General features: G+C 41.8%; 3 protein-coding genes across 3 annotated transcripts; 1 reads left to right on the top strand and 2 right to left on the bottom strand.

Annotated features, from left to right (window-relative positions):
- Positions 1–699: 699 nt before the first annotated feature.
- Positions 700–6694, bottom strand: LOC107194042 (folliculin-interacting protein 2). Its single transcript, XM_015583606.1, has 12 exons — positions 6552–6694; positions 5264–5468; positions 5103–5192; positions 4951–5030; positions 4785–4855; positions 3956–4075; positions 3646–3874; positions 3226–3558; positions 3079–3163; positions 1700–3000; positions 1151–1607; positions 700–1046 (listed from the first exon to the last, which is right to left on the bottom strand). The coding sequence occupies exons 1-12, from the start codon at positions 6650–6652 to the stop codon at positions 834–836; spliced, it is 3285 nt and encodes a 1094-aa protein (XP_015439092.1). The 5' UTR covers positions 6653–6694; the 3' UTR covers positions 700–833.
- A 796-nt stretch (positions 6695–7490) lies between these two features.
- Positions 7491–12914, bottom strand: LOC107193916 (dnaJ homolog subfamily B member 13-like). The gene is made up of 6 exons (XM_015583455.1): positions 12817–12914; positions 11886–12107; positions 11448–11592; positions 10442–10619; positions 9312–9483; positions 7491–7785 (listed from the first exon to the last, which is right to left on the bottom strand). The coding sequence occupies exons 1-6, from the start codon at positions 12912–12914 to the stop codon at positions 7491–7493; spliced, it is 1110 nt and encodes a 369-aa protein (XP_015438941.1).
- A 615-nt stretch (positions 12915–13529) lies between these two features.
- Positions 13530–18661, top strand: LOC107193915 (transcription factor Sox-10-like). Its single transcript, XM_015583454.1, has 4 exons — positions 13530–13569; positions 14237–14741; positions 15393–15490; positions 18591–18661. Exons 1-4 carry the CDS (start codon positions 13530–13532, stop codon positions 18659–18661), a joined length of 714 nt encoding a protein of 237 aa, XP_015438940.1.
- Positions 18662–22805: the final 4144 nt, after the last annotated feature.

The raw sequence follows: 22805 nt of genomic DNA, 5'->3' as shown, positions 1-22805 counted from the left end.
AAAAGTCTCCGTTTAATGTTGATACATCATACAAGGTACGTAATTTCTTGCAACGTCTTAATGTCAGAGTACAGTTGTTAAAAGCGATAGCTTCATTAAAGTACGAATAAAAAGTATTAAAAAATGCTTTTATTTTCATGAAAACTTTTGTTTTTAGTCATTTATTTAACGCTTGGGATATTACCAATTGTTCCGTACTTATTCACTTGTCGAAGTTAGATTAGAATGCTGAAACAAGAAACTAAAATACATTAAAGTATAAAAATTAATCTACGTTTTATTATCCACTCCTGAAGAGTGCGCAAGAATTGAATTCTTAGATGTATAAAAAAAACGGGTATATAAGCTATGTGTTAAATTATGTTTACATTTTCTCAATAATTTTATATATGACTCCGTAATCACCATCTATAAAAGACTATGCAACGCACTTTTATACACTAGAAATCATTTTATCCTCATTTTAAAAAATTACACAATCATCCGCTTTTTGAAATGAGGATTTTTAAAAGTATCGAACACCGAAAGGGAAAGTGTCGATTATTGCACGTGTAAACATTAACAATATATACATAAAATGAAACATTTAAATGCAAATAAAAAAACCGTCGTAAAATGTAAAAAAGAACAAATTGAACGAATCCAAACTCCACGAAGGGAAACCCATTTGAAAAAACGGATGAACATTTTATTGGCGTATTTGAGCTATTAAAAACAATAATATACAATCATATATATACGAACAAATAATGAAATACCTTTTACAGCTTACAAAAACAAGGGGTGTTCGTGTTAAAGCAGAACAATTTATGACGAGAATAATAAAAACGTGGTCAAGCGAGCGTCAGACCGAATCTTTGCGCTATCTCTGGTGAATGAGACGTTGCGACCGCTAGTAACAGTGGTATGTCAGCTGCATCAAGGTCGAGGGCGTTCGTGAGGTTTGCAACACTGGCATCGCACAGCTCTGTCGCCATCAGCATTTCAGCCAGTGCTTCACTTTTCAGCCACATTTCCCGTAGTTTCGCTTCCAGAATACCTACACACTAAAACAAGATTTGCAGATTATTAGTACCAATATTCTTTACGACAAAATAATTTCGGAATTGCTTGAAAGTCTTCAGCAAATCTACACAAATTATATTCTTACATGTGATGCTGAATGGTATTTTCGCCATAAGTAAGCAAAGCCTTCCAGCATGTTAGCAACGAGTCGTGACATTCCCACTGGTAACGGTGCAGTATGCGATGGCGTGTTGTTGGATATAATTCCAACATGCCACGTATCTAAATCGGCTAGAATACAAAGCGATTCGGCGATCGGTTGATCGATAGTCGGAAAACGAATACCAGCGAGACATTCTTCCCGTATGCAGTACCACCATTCTCGATCAGTCTCAACCTCGCAGTTATTTTCCCCTTGTTTAACGACGTTTCGTTTTCTTCTCCGTTTCTTTTTCTGCAACCCCTGCAAGACTAAACCCCATGTATACCCTGGCTCCGAGTTACTCGTTCCACGGGACTCGTCGCTCTTTATCCTGTTCTGCAAAAGCGTTTTGGTAAATCCAGTATCCTGGCGCAAATCAGTCTTTTTTATTTTCTTCGACCTGCAATTACAAATTGACCGTTTTAATACTAATATAAATCACTTAAGGGGATAACGTATTTTGTAAATTGATGTTTCGTTCATGAAACCAACCGTGGCATGGGCAATTCCACAACGCTGCTGGCTTCCATCAAAGCTTCCAGACTGTTCGATCTCGACAGTCCGACATTTTCATCGCCCACGGTGTTGCCACAGGTACGCAGAACCTCGGTCGCATTGGTCGGCGTTTCCAGTACCTGTTTAGAACTGTCGAAATTTTGAGAGGGTGCGTAGCCCTGACCGTTGCACCTCTGACAGAATCTCGCTGTCATACTCGAAGGCGCACCGGGTGGCGATTGTATACTTTTCGACGACTCTGGAAAATTTCTCTGGATGATCTTCCTTAGCACACCTTCGGGCAACTGTGCGGACGTGCTCGGTACTCTGGTGAACATGTACGAGCACTGACAATTGTATCCGAGACGTGGCCGCGGCAGTGTTTTCGAGGACTTCCCTTCGTCGCCGAGCATGAAATAAACATGCGAATTTTTCATTCCCTCGACCATGCTCTGGCCCGACTCGAAATCTGGCCTGCTTGAATATAATTTCAGTGGATCGACCGACGTCTCGTACTCTTGAAACGTGTCAGTTTTCGAATTCGCAAACAATTCTTCCGTGTCGTCGTCCTCCAGTTTCTTCTCGAAGTTCCGCAATGGAAAATCGGGGCAATGTTCGGTATCAGTCTTAGTCCCATCGGTAATATCCTGCGTCGCACTGTCGCTTACTATTATCTTGACTTTACTGGACGCGCAGGTTTTCTCGTCGACGGTGGTTTTTTGGTTCTCATCGAGCGGTAATTCTTTCGAGAAGAGTTTCCTTTCACTCTCAACTTCGAACGGTTTCAGCATGAACGAATCGAGATTCGTTTCCATTGTGGTGGTCCGTTTCAGAGGGCTTACAGACCCTTCTGCCCTTAGTCTGTCCATGGTACACCGTGGATAAGAGCGTTGCGTGGCAGCGTCACCGCATTCCGTGTCCGATAGATGTTCTTGCACAGGTATTTGTTTACGCGGTGATGCCTGCGACACGCGTCTAAACGCCAAGCTACCACGATCCGTGGATGTTAGTTTCGGATTGAATAAATGTGGACGCTTTAGTCTCGCCTGTTCTATAACGTTCGCAGCTTCTTGGATGTCTTCCTCGGTGACGCAACAGTATTCTTGACACTTCCGTACGATCCCACTGCGAATGAAGTACGACAAGAAGGACAGCACGGAATTAATGAGTTCAACTTTCTGGGGATCTCCAGCAACGACCGTATGCGCCACCCTGCTAGGGTTACCCAATGCACCGTATAAATCGCCTAATTGAGCCCACAGGGGATTGCAGGGATACCAGGTACCCACTTTCTCCATCTGAAATAAATATACCAATTACTTCTCTAAATAAAATTCATTCTGGTTTCGTAGATATAAACAGAGGTTTGTAATTACCAGCTGTCGGTCGTGAACAGGTAACGTGGTGTTGATCCATCCGAGGTGATACGTCAGAACGGCAGTCACAACGGTGCTCAAAAAACTAAAACGTATTCCGATGTTTAGAACAGTTTTATTCGAGGCGACAATATTCGTACGACTTACAAGTTAGTGGACTTTGTGTCAACTTCTTCCAGTAACTGACACATTTGCTGCAAGCTACAGTGCAGTGTGCTGATTTTGTGCTCGATTTTCACCGAATTCAGCAGCACATCGTGCCACAGCAAAGGGGCGCGTGTATTCAGACTTGTGTTCACGTTTGTAAGTAGACGTAGTAACGAAACAACGAATTTCGAGGAGGATCGGTAAAGTCGTTCGGGAAGCTGCACACCCTTGTTCTGTGCGTTAAGGTTACCCGATTCGATGCAGAAGTATCGTAGACGGTCTAACATTCCTTCCAAGAGAGCCATGTGTTCTAGGAGACAAGCTTCTATTCTTCTGCAATGAAAAATTACCGACAATTAATGTTTCCAAGTCGCAGTTGAAATGAAACAATCGTATTACTGCACAAATAACAGATCAAACCTTTCGTGGCCTTTGGCTAGTCGCACCAACATCGTCAAGCCCAGTCTTGTTTTATGACGTCTCCCGTGATTATCCCTATTATCGCCGCCATTTTCACTCAATTGCATTCCAAAGACGTCATCGGAATCGGACCGTGTGAGGGAAGTCGATACTACTCGTAACCATCTACGACGTAAACTCGAAAGGCTACCGATACCCGACGATCCGCTGCTTTCCAATGACTGGGAACCTGGATTATCATCATGTTACATCCCCGAACAGTGAACACCTCCCGGCAATGAATCATCTCTTTAACTTCGCGTGAACTTACTGCCCATCGGTGGCGGTATATCTATGTCCCATCCGCTGCTGTTGCTAGAGCAAATAGAATTCTTTCTTGGACCAGCGTTCAACTCAGACCCTGACAAATTTCCGGAACTTGGTTGAGACACTGAAAGAACGACCTATTCTAATATTCTCTTTTGAGCCTTAATCATCAATTTGATCATCGAATTGCTTGTACATAGGGGATTCTTTGGACACAGAGAAGCTTTTACACCCAATATTTTACGCAAGAAATTTTTCATTGTTTTTATGCTATTAGCGCCAGGGACTTCTACCGAAACGTAAAATACCGGTATTTTCGGTTATACCTTCGTCTTATATAACCCTATACAGTGAATCTTTGATGAGTGTTCGAAGGGTCCTCGGCAGTGATAAGCAGAGGTTCCCAGGTTTAACGGTGACTTTTTAATGAGGTTTGGCACTGTGATAGATCTTAGAATTCTGACGCCAATGATATTTGCTTCAGCCACATATGGCCATTAGTTTATGTTTATGGAATATTCAATGTTCAGTGTCAAGGAGCCTTCGAACACTCATCGAGAATTGACTATATAAGCTCTACCCTTATAGAAACCGAAAAATACCGGTATTTATTTCGGTTGTTGGTAATATATCGGTTTCAGTATAGCTCCCAGATAGTACATGACGGCTAATGACGCCTTGAAAACGGCTTAAAAGCGTCTTTAAGGCGTCATATACTATCTGAACTTTGATGCCATAATACCAGTATCAAAATCATACCAATTTATGTCCCTAATTAGCGCTACTTCGTACGGTCTCCTAATGCAATACATTACACTTCCATTTCCACTTACAGAGGGTTCGTATGCTGGAATTAGAATCCAAGTTCACGGAACGACCCAACCCTTCGTCCGATACTCTCTCGCTAGAAAACAATTGAGTAATAAGTCAAACATCGGGTCGACAAATCAACCATAACGTGAAATCAATAACTGCCTCATTATAAACGGACAGGCCTACCTTGGTTTGCAATTGTTATGCTCTGTAGCAGGGAAAACCTTGGTGCACATGATGCAGGATGGTGAATTCATTGAATGAATCTGAAAACGGACACTCAAACATTATTATTTGTATATTCAAGTGTTACTCGACTGATTGCTCTTGAATTTCACCTTAAATGAAGGTCCTCTGTAGGTCATGGCTACAGTGCCAAACACCATTTCGCTTAACAAACTCACGTCATCCTCGGCCGTTCTTTCACGCTGCAAATTTGAAATTACTCAATTAAATGCTTGGACGAAGAACACTTTCGAACGATTCAAGGATTAATTACCTCGAAACCTCGACCACTCGCGAAATTAATCGAATCGGCGTTCGGTGATCTGGCATTGTTTTTGAGATCGATCGCGGTCGTTTTGTTTTTATGCCATCGTTTCTCCAGCGAGAGGGAATCAAAGAGAAGTTTCCTTCCGCGCCATTCGCATTCCCGGAACAGGAGGATCCGAACTTGTCCGCTACCAAGACACAAGGCGGAATCCCTACAAATAACATAAAAAAAGAAATCGTAAAAATCTTATCGTTTACAAAAATTTAGAATTCAAACATTTTTTTTTATTCAAATTATTTAGAGAATGTAAAAAGAGATAATAAAACTAGTTTGAAATAAATGTATTTACCAGTATGTAAATTTAAATAGTTGTCACTGAAGAAATACACGACAATACGTAAGAGGAAGGTATTAATAAAATTTGTGAATGCAACACACGCATACGTAGTAAACTATGAATAATTATTTTCTGCATTCCCGTGTTTGTAACGGAAACAATGTCTTTATTTGTAACATTCGATCTAATATTATATTGACATAACGTATCCGTTCTTTCTTATATAACGTTTTAATCTATATCGAGTATAAATTTTAAATGTTACTACAATTCGCGGGAATCTTGCGAAAAGTATCGGTTTAAAAATGTGCTTCGAAGAGGCATCGACGAGAACCGTTACGTACTTTGCACCGATACTGTCGCTGCATTTCTCTGGACTTCATATGTTTCCCCGTGCAAAATAACGCATATTTCCGTGACGCATATTATTTTCCGCATGCTACTCATCTAGAAAATAAAAAAATAGTTCGACCTCGCGGCGTGAAATGATATCCCGACGAAATTCGAATGATCGTAACAGATGTTTTGGAAAGTGTTAAACTTAGAGGTCAATTTCACGGCTCGATGCAGAAGCCAAGTCACGAGTGTATTAGTAACGAGCAACGATTATGACTCCCGCCAACGGGGGGATCTAGAAATGAGCGTAACGCAAAATAGGTTAAGGTTCCACGAAAATATTACGTTCGATCCGTTTCGTAATTGTCATTCTTTCAACGATTTCTGAAATTCAAAAAAAACATGCAATTCCCCGTACAAGCAACATGGGAAACATGGAAAAGGATTTAGTAGCGACGACGATCGATATACTTCGTATCAGCGATCGATATCGATGGAACGAACGAGATTCGAAAATACTGAAAGTAGGATCTACAGAACGGCAAGTGTGTGGAAAATGATAACGAATTAAACAAGGATGTGTGTGTCCAGGGGGAGAAATAAAATTAGTACACTCCTCACCTATCATCTTCCTGCGCTCCGACATTAGACGCGACGAACGTTTGAACGTTGTTCCTGAAACTCCTCCTTGAAGGGAACAGCTTATCGAGCAAAGGCATCATAAAGCGACGACCGCTTATAGTTACCGCATTGCTCGCTGACTTTATTTCGTTTTCGGTCTATCATGTCACAAGGAACTGCACCATACATGTTCGCGAGCGTGTATCAGTCAACTGTAAATAAAGTCACGTGCGGAGGAGTCATATGATTGCCCGAGATTATCGTGTTTCGTTCGGCCAACATCGAACGCGAACGTTTCCACTCGTATGCGCATATCTTTTCTGTCACGGGTCCCCGTGATCCAGCCGCCGATCGCTCGCCGGAACGGGAAACCGGTTCGGCGGGATGTCGATGAAAATTTTTCGAAAAAATTTCGAAGAACAGAGGAAAAGAAGAAATTGCACGGATCAAGAGTGGAATTGTCCGACCGTGGGGACTGTTTTACCGGCGGAGCTAGTTGTCCGTTGCGTCGCAAGATTGCGCGCCACTCGCTATTCGTAACGGTCAGCCGTGCGGTTTGAATTTGTGCCGTTGGAACATCGTTAGACGATCCCCTTCTCGGAGACAGAGGTATGTCAGACTCGAATCATCACTCAAATCACGTTATTTTAAAGTGATTATTCGACTAATTAGTTATTTTGGTCGAATAAGAGTATGTAATATGTTCAACTTTGAAACTAATCGTACAGACGAGACACAAATATTCGAGGTAAGTTTTGGTTTTCTGTAAAGGGTGAATGAAATAGATAGTATAAAGTTTTATTTGTAAAAGAAATATTACAAGAATCCTGATTGTTACATAGTCTTATAAATTTGCAATTTGTTTATCACATCGAGAATATCTAGAAACTGACGTGAAGATAAGAGTTTCGGGTAGGTTAGTTAGTATTCAATCAGGAATTATGAATTACACGTGTATTGTAATTGTACAGCTTCGCAGTCGTCAGGGTCTCGACGCACGGGAACATCAAAGTCCACGTTTTTGCGCATTTTATTCGCCAATATCATACGATGGACGTACTCCGTGTCCCTGATGTCGCTTTCTGTGTCGAATGCTCTCTTGACGTAGTGCTTATTGGACACTGGCAGGTACACTGGAAATTCGATTTTAAACGCTACGATGAGGCTTCCTTTTTTCTTCGGGATTTCCGGTAGCGGTAGACCTTCACCAGGTATGCACTTCCGGTAATCGGGCCTACATATGCATAAACATTTTTAAAATACGTCATATTATTCATTCATGTGAAAGGTTCGCGATCAAATTTATTTTGTTTCGCGTAAATAGGACTGATAAAATGGATACACGATTTTCTCCGAAACCGTTGCATTTATTTACGAACACCTTCTATTTTCGCAATTTCCTTGGAAAATAGAACAACTGATAAGATCGTTCAGATCTGGAGACAAGGCTGAATGGAAAGCTCCTCAAGTTTCGTGCAGGAAACTGCTTATAGATCGAACATTATTCAAATCTTTTTAAACTTTCATATTCTTTAACGTCTCTCGTCAAACATTAATCATTTTTTTCTCTAAGATGAATGAAGCTGTTAGATCAACTGCACAAACGTTAACAGTATATTTATATCGTTTACATGTTTCTCTCTTGTCTATATTGTTGTGTTGGAAATGCAACTGTTGTGGGCTGTTAAAAACTGACTCTAGCAGTTAAATTTTAATTGAGTAAATAGTACATAGTGTTGCACTGTGTATTTTTAAATAGTAACTGTAACACTATACATATTCATACCACAACAGTATAGACAAAAGAGAAACCTGTAAAGGATATTAGGTAATTGGACAGTAGATATACCTTACTGTCTAAAATTTTCAATACTAAAAAACTCTTGAGGTTTGTACCCTATTTTGGTACAATACACTATGTATTTTTAAAAAGTAACTGTAACACTATACATGTTCACACCACAACAGTATAGACAAAAGAGAAAGCTGTAAAGGATATAAGCAAATTGGACAGTATATGTACCCTCTTATCTAAAATTCTCTGTACTAAAAACTTCCATGAGGCTTACACCCTATTTGAAACCTGATAGAAACCTTAATGGAGCAAGTAAATAATTTCTATAAATGAATCTATAAAAATCTATACATTCTTACCAATTACCACTGAAATTAAGTGCTAGCTTACTTCCATTAAAATTGTATTACTTCATACCTCCATTAAAATGTACGTTTTTATGTTTACTGTAGTAAATTCCATAGGGTGGCCCAGAAGTCATAAGACCATTTAAAAATAGAACAACTCTTTTACCCAGATAGCACATAACGCCCAACAACGTCTTGAAGACGGCTTAAAGGCGTCTTAAACCTAAAATAGCCGTAAAATGAGTGTCATCAAGGCGTCGTGTGCTATCTGAGTATGTATTAAAAATTCACGTTTATGCTTTTATAAACAATAAATAAATTTCTTGCAAATTATTTTTAATTACTTTTGCAGATTATGTCCTTCAAATGGCCAACATTTTGTTCTTGACATTGATATTTTAAAACGGTCTAGTGACTTTTGGCCACCCTGCATGTATTATTATATGTGGAATACGTTTTACGATGAGAATAAGAAGAAAGAAGGAGAAGAATACACAGTTCTCTGAGGTGTGTGCAAGTTATCGATGAAGATTCTGATTTTGTTTAGTCGACCAGAGAAATGAAGTGCGGTCCCCAAGTCTGTGTGTGTGTGTGTAGACGTATAGGAAGACGACGTACGTGATGACAGACGTTATTGGGATTCGAAGCGTTCTGTCGTCGAGGGTGTTGACGGTGACCACTGTTCCGGTCAGTGCCTCTCGCAGAAAGATATCGACCGTCATGTGCAAGTCAGAGCCCTCTCTTCGGAAGGTCTCGTGAGGCCGGTCCTCCGTGATGAAGATTACGTCCGCTACGCTGACGTGCCACGGACTGAGTAAAGACATTACCGCGAACCGCAGCGATTAACCCATTTCTGTCCGGGACGAGATGCGCGATGCATTTTAAACGCATCCTTCGCGATATTCAAATCGATCGGCCGTCGCGTGGGCCGTAGACCCGTGCGTGGTTAACGTGTAAAACTCTGATTTTACAAAGACCCATATTCCGTTCGACGAATACTTTTCTCAGGGACTGTGTAGGGCCGGATTAAAATTTTGTGCCCCTTGATTGAAAAGGGAGGTGGGATGTTTAATAGAGCACAACAATATACGTAAATTTTCAAAAATTGAAATTTACTTTAAATAAAATTAAATAAAATTCAATTTTAATATAGTAGAGCCTCTCGTGTCCGTATTAATAGGGAGACAAAAGTGGCCGGATAAGGGAATTTTCGGATAATAGAACAATCACTTCCTTTTATATTGAACTTTTTTGAAATCCTATATATTTTTAGCTGCTAAATCGCATATGTTTTTCAACAAAATAACTAATGCCATTGCACTTTCACCATTTCCGAGCTCTCTAATTATTTTATATTTCGTTTCAATAGTTAGAACTACACGTTTTTGTTTAGTTGCCATTGTAATATCGCACGCTGTTAGCTTCATACTAAACTGTTATACTACAGAATTCGTTTGACCGAATACGGGAACGTGTATATAAGATTGTATGTACTAAAACATCGCGTCGAAACGGCTATGCGGATAACAGTACTTCCGGATACTAGAACGTTCAGATATTAAGTATTCGAAATGGAAGGTTCAGAATGGGGCCCGCGACTACAGTCCCACTAGACCACCCCTTGATGCAGCGCTTGCTCGTTGAAAAATATCGGACAGAAATGGTTAATCGGAATTTCACGAAAATAAAAATTAGGAATTTCATGAAAACTGACTCAGCGTTTCTTTCTGGTCAGGGAAAAAATTTACCAGGTATCTTGGTGGGTCCCTGATCGCCTTCTCGCTGGAAAACGATCCTAGTTCCCGTGGGTATCCCTGGTTTAATAGGAATCGTTAGGATCTTCTCTTTCGTCACCGTTCTCGATTTATCGTCCTCCACGAGAACCAATCTTTGGATCTTCATTTTTTTGATACCTCCGTAAAAGACCTGCCTTGTGTTTACGAAAATGTGCAGTGTATCTACAGTAAATCGTCGATGAGTGTTCGAAGGCTTCTCGGCACTGAACATTATTTATAAACTAATATTTATAAAAAAAACTAATATTTATAAATATTTTATAAACTAATGGCCTTATGCTGCTGAAAAAAAAGCGTTGACTTGAGAATTCCAAACTCTATCACTATTAGCGTTACACCTGCGGATCTCTCCCTGTCAGTGCCGTGGAGCCTTCGAGCACTCATCGGTGATTTACTGTAGTATACACAGTGTCCCAAAATAGCTTGAACTCCCGGAGTTGAGATGTTCCTGGGGTGATTTAAAACAACTTTTTCTTTAGAAAAATTGTTATCCGAGGCTTTGTTAATGAAATATTAACGAAAAACCATGACCAATTAGAGCGCGAGTCTGCTAGCTGAGCTCTGATTGGTCGGGGTCTTTCGTTAGTATCTCGTTAACGAAGCCTCGGATAACGTTTCTGCTAAGGGAAAAGTTATTTCAAATCATCCCAGGAACCCCTGATTTCCGGGAGTCGAAGCTATTTTGAGACACCCTGTATATTGATTATAGCCAGATGAGCGAAATACAATGGGATGATCGATTGACCCGGCCAAGTGTACTTGAACCATCTGTTTTACCGAACAGCCTAACAACAAGGATATCAAAAAGGATCACGTGTGCAAGTTCGAACAGTCGATACACAGAGTGCTAGGGGGTGGGGGGATTGTTTGCAGCAACGATTATCACTTGGCGTCTACGGCGATTAACACAACGTGCGATAGGACAACTATAAATAAGTAGAACGTCGATATATGATACCTCCGCTAGGGTTAGGTACAGGCTTTTTATCAGGGGCTCCTCCTTGCGCTTTAAACCACGTCCCTCGGGAAATTCCAACGGAGCCGACGGCTGCGTTAGTACATGGAGCAGATCAGCATAAGGGCTGTCGGTCCCGAAGAATTCCCTGCAGAGGCGTTCCCGATAGATCAGATCGTAAATATTCAAAGTTTTTTAAGTGGCTGTTAAGCCCCGCCGCGGTCGAGCTTGCGGCTCGACTTTCTCGATCATGCAAGGGATTATAATAATTACCGACTGCGGGTGTTGTTTATGCAGTTATCGATTTTCGTCGGACTAATTTACAAAAGGCCTGGAGCAGAATAGAAATTTTGTTTGCCAGTTTCGTTAAGAATTAATAGAAATGAAAAAATCTTGGTGGAGTTCATTAAATTTTTGTTGAAAGGATTCATGAATATGTACCTGTAAGTTCTCATCGGTTCCCCGTGATAAATGTATGGCTCAATGAATCCTTCTGTACCGGGCACGCCATTTTTAAGGCCTTCTTCGCCGAATTGATCGTATACAGCCCTCCTAAGGGGATCTGAGAGCACGTCGTATGCCTCGGCCACTAAGGCGAAAATCGTCGCGAAACTTTCATCCTTTGCTCCTTTAGGATTGTATCGTACTGCTAACCGGCGAAATCTGGAAATGTATACCCGATAACAGGAGGTACATTAAAGATTCATTTCTACTCGGTACAAATTGCAATTAGATCTCTTCGATCAATCATCTCTCGAAATTTTCACATCCTATTCCTCGAACGATAAATTATTCACTACAAGACATAGAAACTAGTACAGCAGAATGATAATATATTTTGAAAATATCTATGAAAATAAAGATAACTTTATAGAAATGTTGACTAGTGTACTTTCAAAGTATCACTAATTTTATTGCTTCATAGTATCTGTTTTTGTATTTTCTTTTTTAAAAATTGGAGGTTACACAAGGGATTAATATATAAATAGTGAAAAACAATTGTTAATTTCAGCTTATACAAAAATCTAATGACTTTAAAGAAATTTCGCAGTTTGTTTTCTATTGAATTATATTTTTGTTTATATTCTTTTAAATAACTGATATATTTATTTTTTGAAACGGATGTGTACATTTTCTGTAATTAATCCTAAAATCCTACAACACTCAAATTTTTCATTGGTATGGAATAATTATCAGAATTCATCAAAAAACATAGTGACTTTACCGAGCTTTCGGCCAGTTACAAGAAAGGTCGTTTCGAGGAAGCGATGCGCGACAGAAGCGGAAGTCTCGTAACGCGGGAAGAGATCGATAAAGGAAGCGAACGGAGAAGGGTAACACGGCAATGGAATCGAGAGAGGATCTCACTTACGCCTGTTTGATCTCCAAATCGTCGCTGTTCTTTTTCAACGATAGCACACCATAATAATCGATACCGCGTTTGACGTTCGAGTAGTCCTCCTCGCACATGTTTTTCATTCGTTAAAAATCGAAATTCTACAAAAAAAAATAAATACAATTTTCTTTTTCATTCGATGGAAATAAATAAAGGAAATAAACGACACGTCGAGAATATTCTTGTAGTTTATACACGGCTAATATCACGTCAGAAGAGGCAGGCTCGGATTAAGATTTTCTGTGGCCCAGGGCTATCAGATTTTCGGGAGCCCCCTTAGTTAAAAAGTGGGAGAAGGATTTTTTGTAATACAGCACAACAAAATACATGAATCTACAAAAATTGAAATTTATTTTACATAAAATGAAATAACATTTAATCGTAACAAAATGGAAGGTACAGAATGGGAGGTCCGGGGCAACATCACCTCTTAGACCCCCCTCTTCACCCGGCGCTGAGAAAGGAGCTGTTAGGCAAAGCAAAAAAAAGAAGAAAAAAGGAAGAAAATCGATTTTTCAAGTGTTTTCAACAACCAACGCGACCCCTTCCCCGACAACGAAATAATGTCAACATTCGTATGTTAGCCTCCGTAATTATTAAAGGTTTAGCGGTTCACTATTTATTGTTAAAGACGTCGCAATAATTTGGCAACGCGTCGATTCGATCGTGTGCTAACAGAAACATTCATCATGGACGCGTCTGGATTGATTTTGAATCTCGTGCAGAAAGGTGAGGCCCGAAATCTAACAATCCCGTCGTGAATTTTTATGCATTATTATCGTCGCGATTCTGGATTAAGCGGATGGCATTGTAAGAGCAACAGCTGGAAATGTAATATTATAACCTTGAATGAATTATAAACGTGAAAATCTACCAGTGAATGAATACGTACCAGTGAACGAACGTTACATATAAAAACGAGTAAATTGAATTATTAAAATAAGCTTACGATTTTCTTCAATTCCTTATTTCATATTTAAATTATTTTCGCGTCACTGGTTAAAAATGTTTATTTACTTAACATTGTTTATTCACTAGTAAAATCTGTATTATTTTCTTTTTAATTTAATCAATTTCAATTTTCCAATTTTTCAAATTGAAAGCTATGCGTTATAAAGCGGTATAGATATGAAAAAACTCAAAATTTCTGTAAAACCACCATATTTATTTTTCTAGTTTATTCTGAACCCAATAAGATGCTTAAGAGGGAAAATAAATTACTACAATTGCTCCTGTGTCTATAAATTACTTTAGAAATTTTTATTTTGCATAAAAATCCGCAGTCTAATTATAAGAATTCATCAAAAAACATGGTCTTATAAAAATTTGTTTTTAAATTAACTGTATCCAAATTTCAACCAGTGTAGTAATCTACCAAGACATTGTTTAATTACAGCCACGATCAAGACAGAAACGAACGAGAAATGCCCGATCAACAACGAGCTCGTTACCAACGACGAGGAGGTTCCGTCTACTGATCAACGGACGCCCATCGCCAGGCCTTATCCTCGCAATTTACTCGAAAAATCGTGCGACGATTGCCAGCCGGACGGATCAGAGAGTACGATATTCAAAGTGTCTTTGAGAAAGGCTGACGAAGATCCTGAAGCTGAGAAGGAAAATAGTTCGAGGAAAAGGATCCGCACGGAGCCGATTTCCAGCGATCGGGAAAAGTGCGGCGAACAAGAGAAGATTTTCGTGTTGCGGCAGCTAGGTCGATCGCAGATACGATCAGATGGATTTCCAGCGTTTCTGTGCATCGATGGTCGAATCGCAGATGGGAACGATGCTAAACGAAAAATTCCGAGGCCGGCGAACGCGTTCATGCTGTTCGCCAACGAATGGCGGAAGAAGCTCGCCGCCGAGAATCCTCGGGAGTCAAACAAGGACATTAGCGTGAGGTGGTTACTCTTCGTCCTTTCTTAACACTAGAACTACCGACGATAAATGCATATTTGCTTCGATCGGTGGATAAACGTGAAAAACTTTTAAAAATTTTAAAATTTTAAAATTGACTAATTTCTTCACTTTCATATTGTAATAAAAGATGCAAAAGATCTGAGAAAATGTATTGTCAAAAGATTTTAATTGTCGTTGTAAGCGTGTATTGATAAGTCATTTTGACTTGCTTGGTAGTACTAGTGTTAACATATTATTTACTGACTGCTATTTTATTGGGAAAGTTCGTGGTGGCGTGGCATAGATTTTGGCCCCCTGGTGGTAAGAATTTAGGGACTTAAACCAGTATGATCACTGGTACCTTATTTGGTAAACTAATATTCCTAACTTCACAAAAGAACTCAAGTGAGTCGGACCAATTTTGAAAGAGTTGTTCCGTTTTAAAGGATGTACGAATACTTTTGTCCCCCACTGTATATACAGGTAGAAGATGAACAGTTTTAATTACGTTTTTGTACTTCAACTTCTACAAAGATAAGAGAAAAATTGCATTACGTACTTATGGAATGACCCAATATAATGTATTCTGGTTAATCTGTAACAATGAACGATTTATTATTCGAAATATTAATTGTCATATTTTATGCCCTAAGGCTGGGAATCCTTTGGAAGAACATGACGAAGGACGTGAAGGAGAAATACTTCGCCCTCGCTCGGGAAGTGGACGCGGAACACAAGAGGAAGTATCCCGGTACGCTCTATGGTTCTCCTGAAACCGATATGACCCCGATTCTCCGCGATTGTAGCGGCTCGTTGAAGTTTATCGATATGCCTGAACGTTCATGGCGTACGGTAGGTACACGGTGGCTGGTTGTATCCTGAGAGAACGGTGAAAGAGAGTGGGATGCTTATATGGAGACGAAATTTCTCCGATTACAAGTCCCCCTTTTTGTTCAACGGACTCGTGTATAAGCGTTCCCCGAATCTCTCGACAGATCTGTGCTGTAGAATTTCGCACAGAGAGTCAACCGATATCACTTCCACCTTTATTATTTGTCAGCGTGAAGGCCGCTTGCTGCTCGTCATTACGTTTAAACGTGTACAGCAGTGATGAGCGATACAGTATCGATATTTCGAATAGTTTGGAAAATTTTACCGTTTAACAAAGATTTTGTTCAAAAGAAATTTATAGAAATCTTGCAGTTTTAATTGCTAATATTGATATTTGAATTGAAAAGTATCGATATGGGGGGGGGGGGGGGGGGGGGTACTTAAAGGGTACATCTATACAAAACACCGACCAGGACTACTATTGTGCATCGTGTCGACGATCGACAAGGATCCACGGGGCTACCAATTAAAGATCCATCATTGTTCCCCAGTTGCGATTTTCCAACCGTGGTCCCCGTTCGCACGATGCGTGAGAGGGGTTGGTGGGGGGTGGGTCCAGGCTGTTAGCCCCCGCGGAGAACATTTAGCCGCGTGAATGCTCAGTAACGGCGCGGGGATATACGCGGAGGAATAATCGCGCTTGTCGGCGACGTCGGTGGTGGGTGGGGGTGTAGGTAGTAGGTATCCCCCTGCCCTCTCCCCCTCCTCTCCGTGACGGTACACCCACCGTCACTCAGCCCGAGAATATTTCTCCGCTTGCCACCCTGTGCGCCCTGTACCTCGACCCGCAAAACTCGTATCGCTCTGCCAACCCGCCCGCAAATCGACGAGCTGTAATCGCATTTTAGCTCCCCTGCGATCGGTCCTCCATCCCCTCCCCCCCCTCCTCTTCTACATCCACCATCGAGGTCTCCCTCTTGGCTAATAAACGGAATTTAGCCGCGACAAAACGTGCAAGAATCCATATCATCCCCTCTTTTCGGGGGAGATTTAAAGGGTTCGATGAATTGGGATGGGAGGATCGAGGGGTTGACGAGCTGTTTATAAGAGGAAAAATTGTTGATTGAATTAATCCTTGGATAACGAATGCAGCGGCATTTTCGGTTCCGCTTGTTGTAACTGTAGTAATGTGAATAATCGGTTTAGATTAATCGACACTTTGATGTCGGATGACGTAGTGGGGCGTGTTTTTGGAAAGGAATGGTGGGGACGGTTTATGTGGTGGTATGTGTTTTTAAAAACAAGAGCTGGAAATAGTAAACAATAGGGACAAATTGGTTTTCCTATACGCAAAATTTGAGAAGTAAAAGTTAAGTAGTAGTCTCTAAATATTTTTAGTTTTGTGCATGCTATAAATACAGGCTATAATACAATAAGTTAAAACCTCCCGCCAGCAAAGTTTTAATATCATTTGAAAGAAGCAGTTTGGCGAAATAATTTATTTAAAATTGAATACAGGACCTTATTCTAGAGTAAATACAGTAATGTCTCCATGAGTGCAAGGCTTCGGAGCATTCGTGGGAAGGCGGAAAGGTTTTCAGACCCTCGTAAATTTGTTTTTTGCTTGAAGCCGAGCCTCTGCTTAGCTTCTGTTTATTCATGTCGCATTCATCGAGGAATCACTGTATATCGGAACTTTTATTGTAGGTCAAAATGCGGTGCTTGAATATCCGTCATTCGAGGGTTAATAGGAGTTCTTTCCATGGTGTGAGGTTATAGTTGGCGGATGGTGGGAAATTCGCTATGGTTTTGGCGCACGTTTCACAGATTTATAGATGGTACTTTTTATCACGTTTTGCTGAATAAAATGAAATTAAATCTGTGGGTGGATTTTGCGGGGATCTTATCACAGTTAGGGTGCGAGCTGCATCCAGCTATGGTTTATCAGAAGATATGGGATAGCGTCGACGGCTGCGAACGTGTTGACATATTGTGGAAGAATAAAAGACACATATATATTGATGAATAATATTTTCTTTGTATTGTTCTCAAATGTGTAAATCTCTACAAAGAAAAGTGTTTAAAAATTGAGAACACTATTAAGTCGAAAAGTAGAATTAAGTCGTAGCTTCTTTTCGTTATTATAGAATTTATCGATGAGATTTAGAGATAAGAAAGTTTTCTGTTCGTTTGGTGTTATTGTGGATATCTGATCGCGTTACGTTTGATTCATCGTTACATGTATTTAGTATAGCCGGGTATTACGGTCGTTAATCGATCCTCCTTTTGATTACGTTTCTGCGTTTTGATCTGTCGACGTCGTTTCGGTGACGTGAATTGAGTAATACAGTGGGTGGGGAGGTGGGAGGAGGTGTGCGGGGACACGCACGTTCGACGGTTCTAACTGTTTTAATTAATTGGGAATAATCCACGAGCCCTGTAGATGAACCGATACACCAGAGCGCAGATAGTAATTGTATATTAGAAGGATCGATCGCCTCGCTCTTAACCTAATCGCGTACCCTTTCTCATTATCATGTACACGGCACGATCGATCGCGAAACATAAGGGAAAAACACTCGGAATTTTGTACTAATTAGAAAATATTTATGGATCAAAGTGTAATCGACGCGGTGAAATTGTTACTTCCAGCTCGCGTAAATCATTCTAAATCTGTTTAATTAATTATGGGAAACGGAAAAATTTAATTATTCAATATTGTAGAAAATCATTTAATTGTTCAACATTGCAGAATAATTCTCTCAAAACTGTGACTGTATTTATCAAGTTATGATTTTTGGATCCATAAATCTGATTTCGTAACAAGTCTCTTCCGTTTCTTGCGGAGTTTTCAATATCCCAGTACCATATCTTATCAAGTCCAATACTAGAAGACAATGGACTCAGTACAATTATACTGTATCCTCATAACAAACACATCCAACATTTGTTCTAAATCACATAACAACACAGTAGAATTGCTTTGAAATTAATATTCCTCATTTCTATGCTTCTTTTAGTGACATCCCTAGACACTAACCATCAGAAGCTATCCTCTGGCACTGTTGTCCTGCGGCCATATCATCTTTAACCACGATAAATCAGGGTAATCAAGGCAATTGGACCACAGATGTTCGGATAGTCGAGGGTCCATACATTGTTTTGAACTTCCAAATTCAACGTCGAATTCTAGAGGAACAGGAATCGCTAGGGGAGGAAGGATCGCGATCTGGTAAACGGTTTCCCATCATCAATCATAACCACCTCCAGCGAAAAGATCCGACTTATCACCAAGATCCAAAAGCTACTATCACTACCCCCTAACATGATAAATCAGGACAATCGAAACGATTGCTCGACATGTTTTCCAACATCCACGGTTTCAAAAATATCATTTCCAACACTCAACTTCAAAGTTGAATTCCAAAGAATTAGAAGTCGCTAGGGAATGAATGATCGCGATTTGTTAAACGGTTTTTCATCGTCAACAATATCCACCTCCAGCAGAATAGTCACAAAGATCCAAAAACTTTCATCCTAGAACCACCACCCCCTAAACACGCTAAATCAGGGCACCCGAACCAATCGATCGACATGTGTTCCAGCATCCACGGCTCCAAATATCGTTTCCAACGTTCAACTTGAAAGTTGAATTCCAAAGGATCAGAAATCGCTAGGAAGGGATGGAGGATCGCGAGCCGTTAAACGGTTTCTCATCGTCAGCGATAGCCACCTCCAGCTGAAAGTTCGAGGGGGGTGCAAAGATCCAAGCTAAATTCCCCACTAAACGCTGTCCGTGCAATCGAGGAGGTGGGGGAGGCAGGTGAAGAAGGTAGAGAGGGGGTTGGTTGGCTAGAGGGTCGCGCTCGGCGCGAGCAAGCCCGAGTGGTCAATTAAGATCACCGGGAAGCGTCGATATGGTCTGCGCGGGAGCGTTCGAGAGAACGCGTACCGGATCTCGCGTGCATCTGCGCGACTGCATCGCACGCGTGACGTGCCCGTAGAGGGGTGACTCCTCGGCTAGGCTCGGCCGCGCCAAGGGAAGCCGTCAAAATGTCGTGGCTCTCTCTCTCTCTCTCCGTGCATCCAGGTGGCACGTCGAGCCGAAGACACACGCCTGTAAGAGGGGGAGGAGCGAAGTGGGGTAGGAGGAGTGAAGGGGAGTTTCCTCTCCTTCTGTTCCTCGGCGTCTGTAACGATCGCCGGTCATCGATCCGCTATCGCATCAATGCGACGCTCGGTCGCTCGAGAAAACGAGCCACGTCGAAGCACGGCTCTCCTCTTCGTGGACGCGTGGATGTCGCTTCTTGTGATGCCCGTGGGTCGAAATCGTTTCAGTGTCATTGGTTCCATTCGTTTTGCAGGTGAAATTGTGGAGAATGCAGGTACAACCGTCAATGATCTATTGGTCTCATTGGTACGTCTCTTTTAACGCTCAGTGTGACGTATATGTCATATCTAGTAAAATTATGTTTTCAGGTTTTTTTTCATGAAAATACAGATGAGGTAGAAGTGTTATTTATTTCGTCGGAAGAAAATATTTGGTTCAAAATTATTAAAGAATTTTTGGTTTAATATCGATATTTTTGACATCAAAATAATAACATATGTCTACTTCAACATGTGTACGTCGTTTTATAGAATGGTGAAAGTGACGGGGACATTTTCTGGTCTTGCGCCATTAGGTTCTGAAAGGTGAAAATACGAAGTTTCTCTTTCTTCCTCGTGAAGTAATTTGTAATTTTAGCTTTGACTGGGTCATTTTTTGTCTATGGGACGTCACGGTGTCTTACTGTGCTTAGATTTGTTCGAGCGGTTTGAAAGTTTTTGGCGGCAGTGTAGGTAGCGCTCCGAGCATCAATGACGGTTCATTTATTCTACAAGGACTTGTGTTGACTCTTGAACAAGATTTTGGAGAACTGGAAGGTTGTTATGAAACTCTTTCACTATATTGGTATTTCGAAAAAAAAGTGCTTCTATATTGTACCATATTGATCCAAAGAAATCACCGATCTCACTATCTAAAACCCAGGAAAAATCATTCTTACTATGTTCGTACCTGTAACTCGCAACATATGTCCCCCGACGCCGTTGAACCAAGTTACAAACCCATTCTCAAAATGACCTGAAAAAAGTCGTTGAAAAAATCGACAAAACCACCACCATTTCAAGCAATCTCCTCCCGAACGACTCGACAAATCAAAAATAACCCCACCAATAACGACGAATCCGAATTTTTTACAGGCTCTCCATCCCCAGCGGCAAAAAATGAAAAAAAACAGAATTCAAACCGATGTGGGTGTGACGACAGTTCCGCGAGAGGCGGAGAAGGAGGAGAGGACGTGGGGGGAGAGGAGTCGGAGGAAAAAAGGGGGGGTGAGACCAAAGCACGCAGCAGCGGCCGAGAGCGATCCATTTAACCGGATCGTCGAAACTGCGCTCGGTTCGAACAAGCCGCCGGCTGCGAATCGATGGGTGTCCCCCACCCCCCCGCCCCTGGGGGCGTGAGGGCGGGAGGGGGCTGGGCAGAGAGTGAGGGACGCCGGCAAGAATAACACGGTACATCGATCAGCTTCCGAAACGAGTCCGCGCGCCGCCTTCGATCGCCACTACCACCGCCACTGCCACCGCCGCTGACGCCGCCGCCACGTCACGGAAGGGTTCGGTCCGGCGAGGAAAAGATTCCGCGAGGATCAAGGAGGAGACGACGACGACGACGACACGGAATCGATAGGCGACGGGAACGGAGGATTGTCTCTTTATTTCCCGCGCAGGGCGAGACGGGGCAGACAGAGATAGCGAAAGGATGAGAGACAGAGAGAGATAGCTAGAAAGAAAGACAGACAGCGAGTGAAAAATAGAAAGATTGAGAGGGATAACGAGTGAGAGAAACAGGTAACGTGTAAAAGATAGAGAGAGATACGAAGCGAAAGATACAAACAGAGAGAGAGACAGATACCAAGTGAAATATATATACAGAGATACCGAATGAGTGAGAGAGAGATAGCTAGTGAATGATAGAGGGAGACATAGATAGTGAGTGAGAGAGACATACAATGAGTGAAAGATAGAGATAGTATCGCTCTGGGCCACCTCACCCCCCCCCACGCCCCTCCCCCTCCGGCGGCCCCGTGCACACCATCGTCGCCGCCGCCGCCACGGCGCGTCCGACGCGTCGATGACGAAACGCACGTAAATTCGTCGGGCGACGTGTGCACGGTGCTGCCGCGCGCGCCGTCGCGAAATCAGTGCGACCGGAGTGCACCGCGAGGACGGTACGGCGGGTCTCTCCCGTGCGCGGCCTGCGGTTCCCGCTTGCGGCACGCGCGCCTTTCTCTCTCTTACTCTTACATTCTCTCACTGTCCTCTGTGTATGTGTGTGTATGTGTGCGTGCGTGTGTGTGTGTGTGGTGATCCGTTTCGCAGAGCGTCAGATACCGTGGGGACGGCCGCGGAAATAGGTCGTCGGACGGAGCGCGCGACGACGACGGGTAAACATAAAGAGAGGAGCTTGGAAAATCGCGCGCGAGGGTCAAGCGGGTTGTGAGCGGAGATATTCCGTTGTGATTGTAGGATACATAATAGAGATACATTGGGGGGTTGAGAGCTAGGGTGGTAGCCACGTATGTTTCTTCAAGGGGGGGGGGTTCGGGGAAGGGAAATTCTGTGTACGAGGGAAATTTTGTTGAAGAATGGAAATTTATTCTTGGTGGATAACGAAAGTAGATTCTTCGTGAATATTGTTGGAATTGTACTAGAACAGTTGGCGAATAGGGGATGAAACGATGGGGGGTTGAATCATACAGAGGGCAAAGAGGTTGTGCTGGAGCGTGTTTTTCCGGATGCTCGACGACTGGAAGGGAAATTGGAGGTTGAATGTTCGACGGTGATGCGGGGTGCAGGGGATTTGGTAAATAAATACGTTCTCGTAGGGTGGGAGTTGGCGAACGGTTGAGTCGCAGGCGTAGTTGTATGTTATGTGTTTTTTTTGTTAAACGGTTCAGTGGGAACAGGAAAAGGGGAAAGTAAATTGGGGGAAGTAGTAAGGGGAAAGTAAATTGATAATTAAATCTTTTTCGATGAGTTAATGGACATTGTAGAGAACCTGGTGTATTAATGGACTCGCGTGACGGGTGGTAAACAGACGGATCAGAGGAATAGTTTTAGATTGAATTTTTGGAAAAATTGGAAATTCCAGTTCGTCCTTTCGTAACTGAAGATACATTGTAAACAAT

The sequence above is a fragment of the Dufourea novaeangliae genome, unplaced genomic scaffold (assembly GCF_001272555.1).
Source record: "Dufourea novaeangliae isolate 0120121106 unplaced genomic scaffold, ASM127255v1 scaffold21, whole genome shotgun sequence".
Lineage (NCBI taxonomy): Eukaryota > Metazoa > Arthropoda > Insecta > Hymenoptera > Halictidae > Dufourea > Dufourea novaeangliae.
The sequence above is the reverse complement of the archived record's forward strand: the minus strand, read 5'-3'. Positions and strand labels throughout refer to the sequence as shown.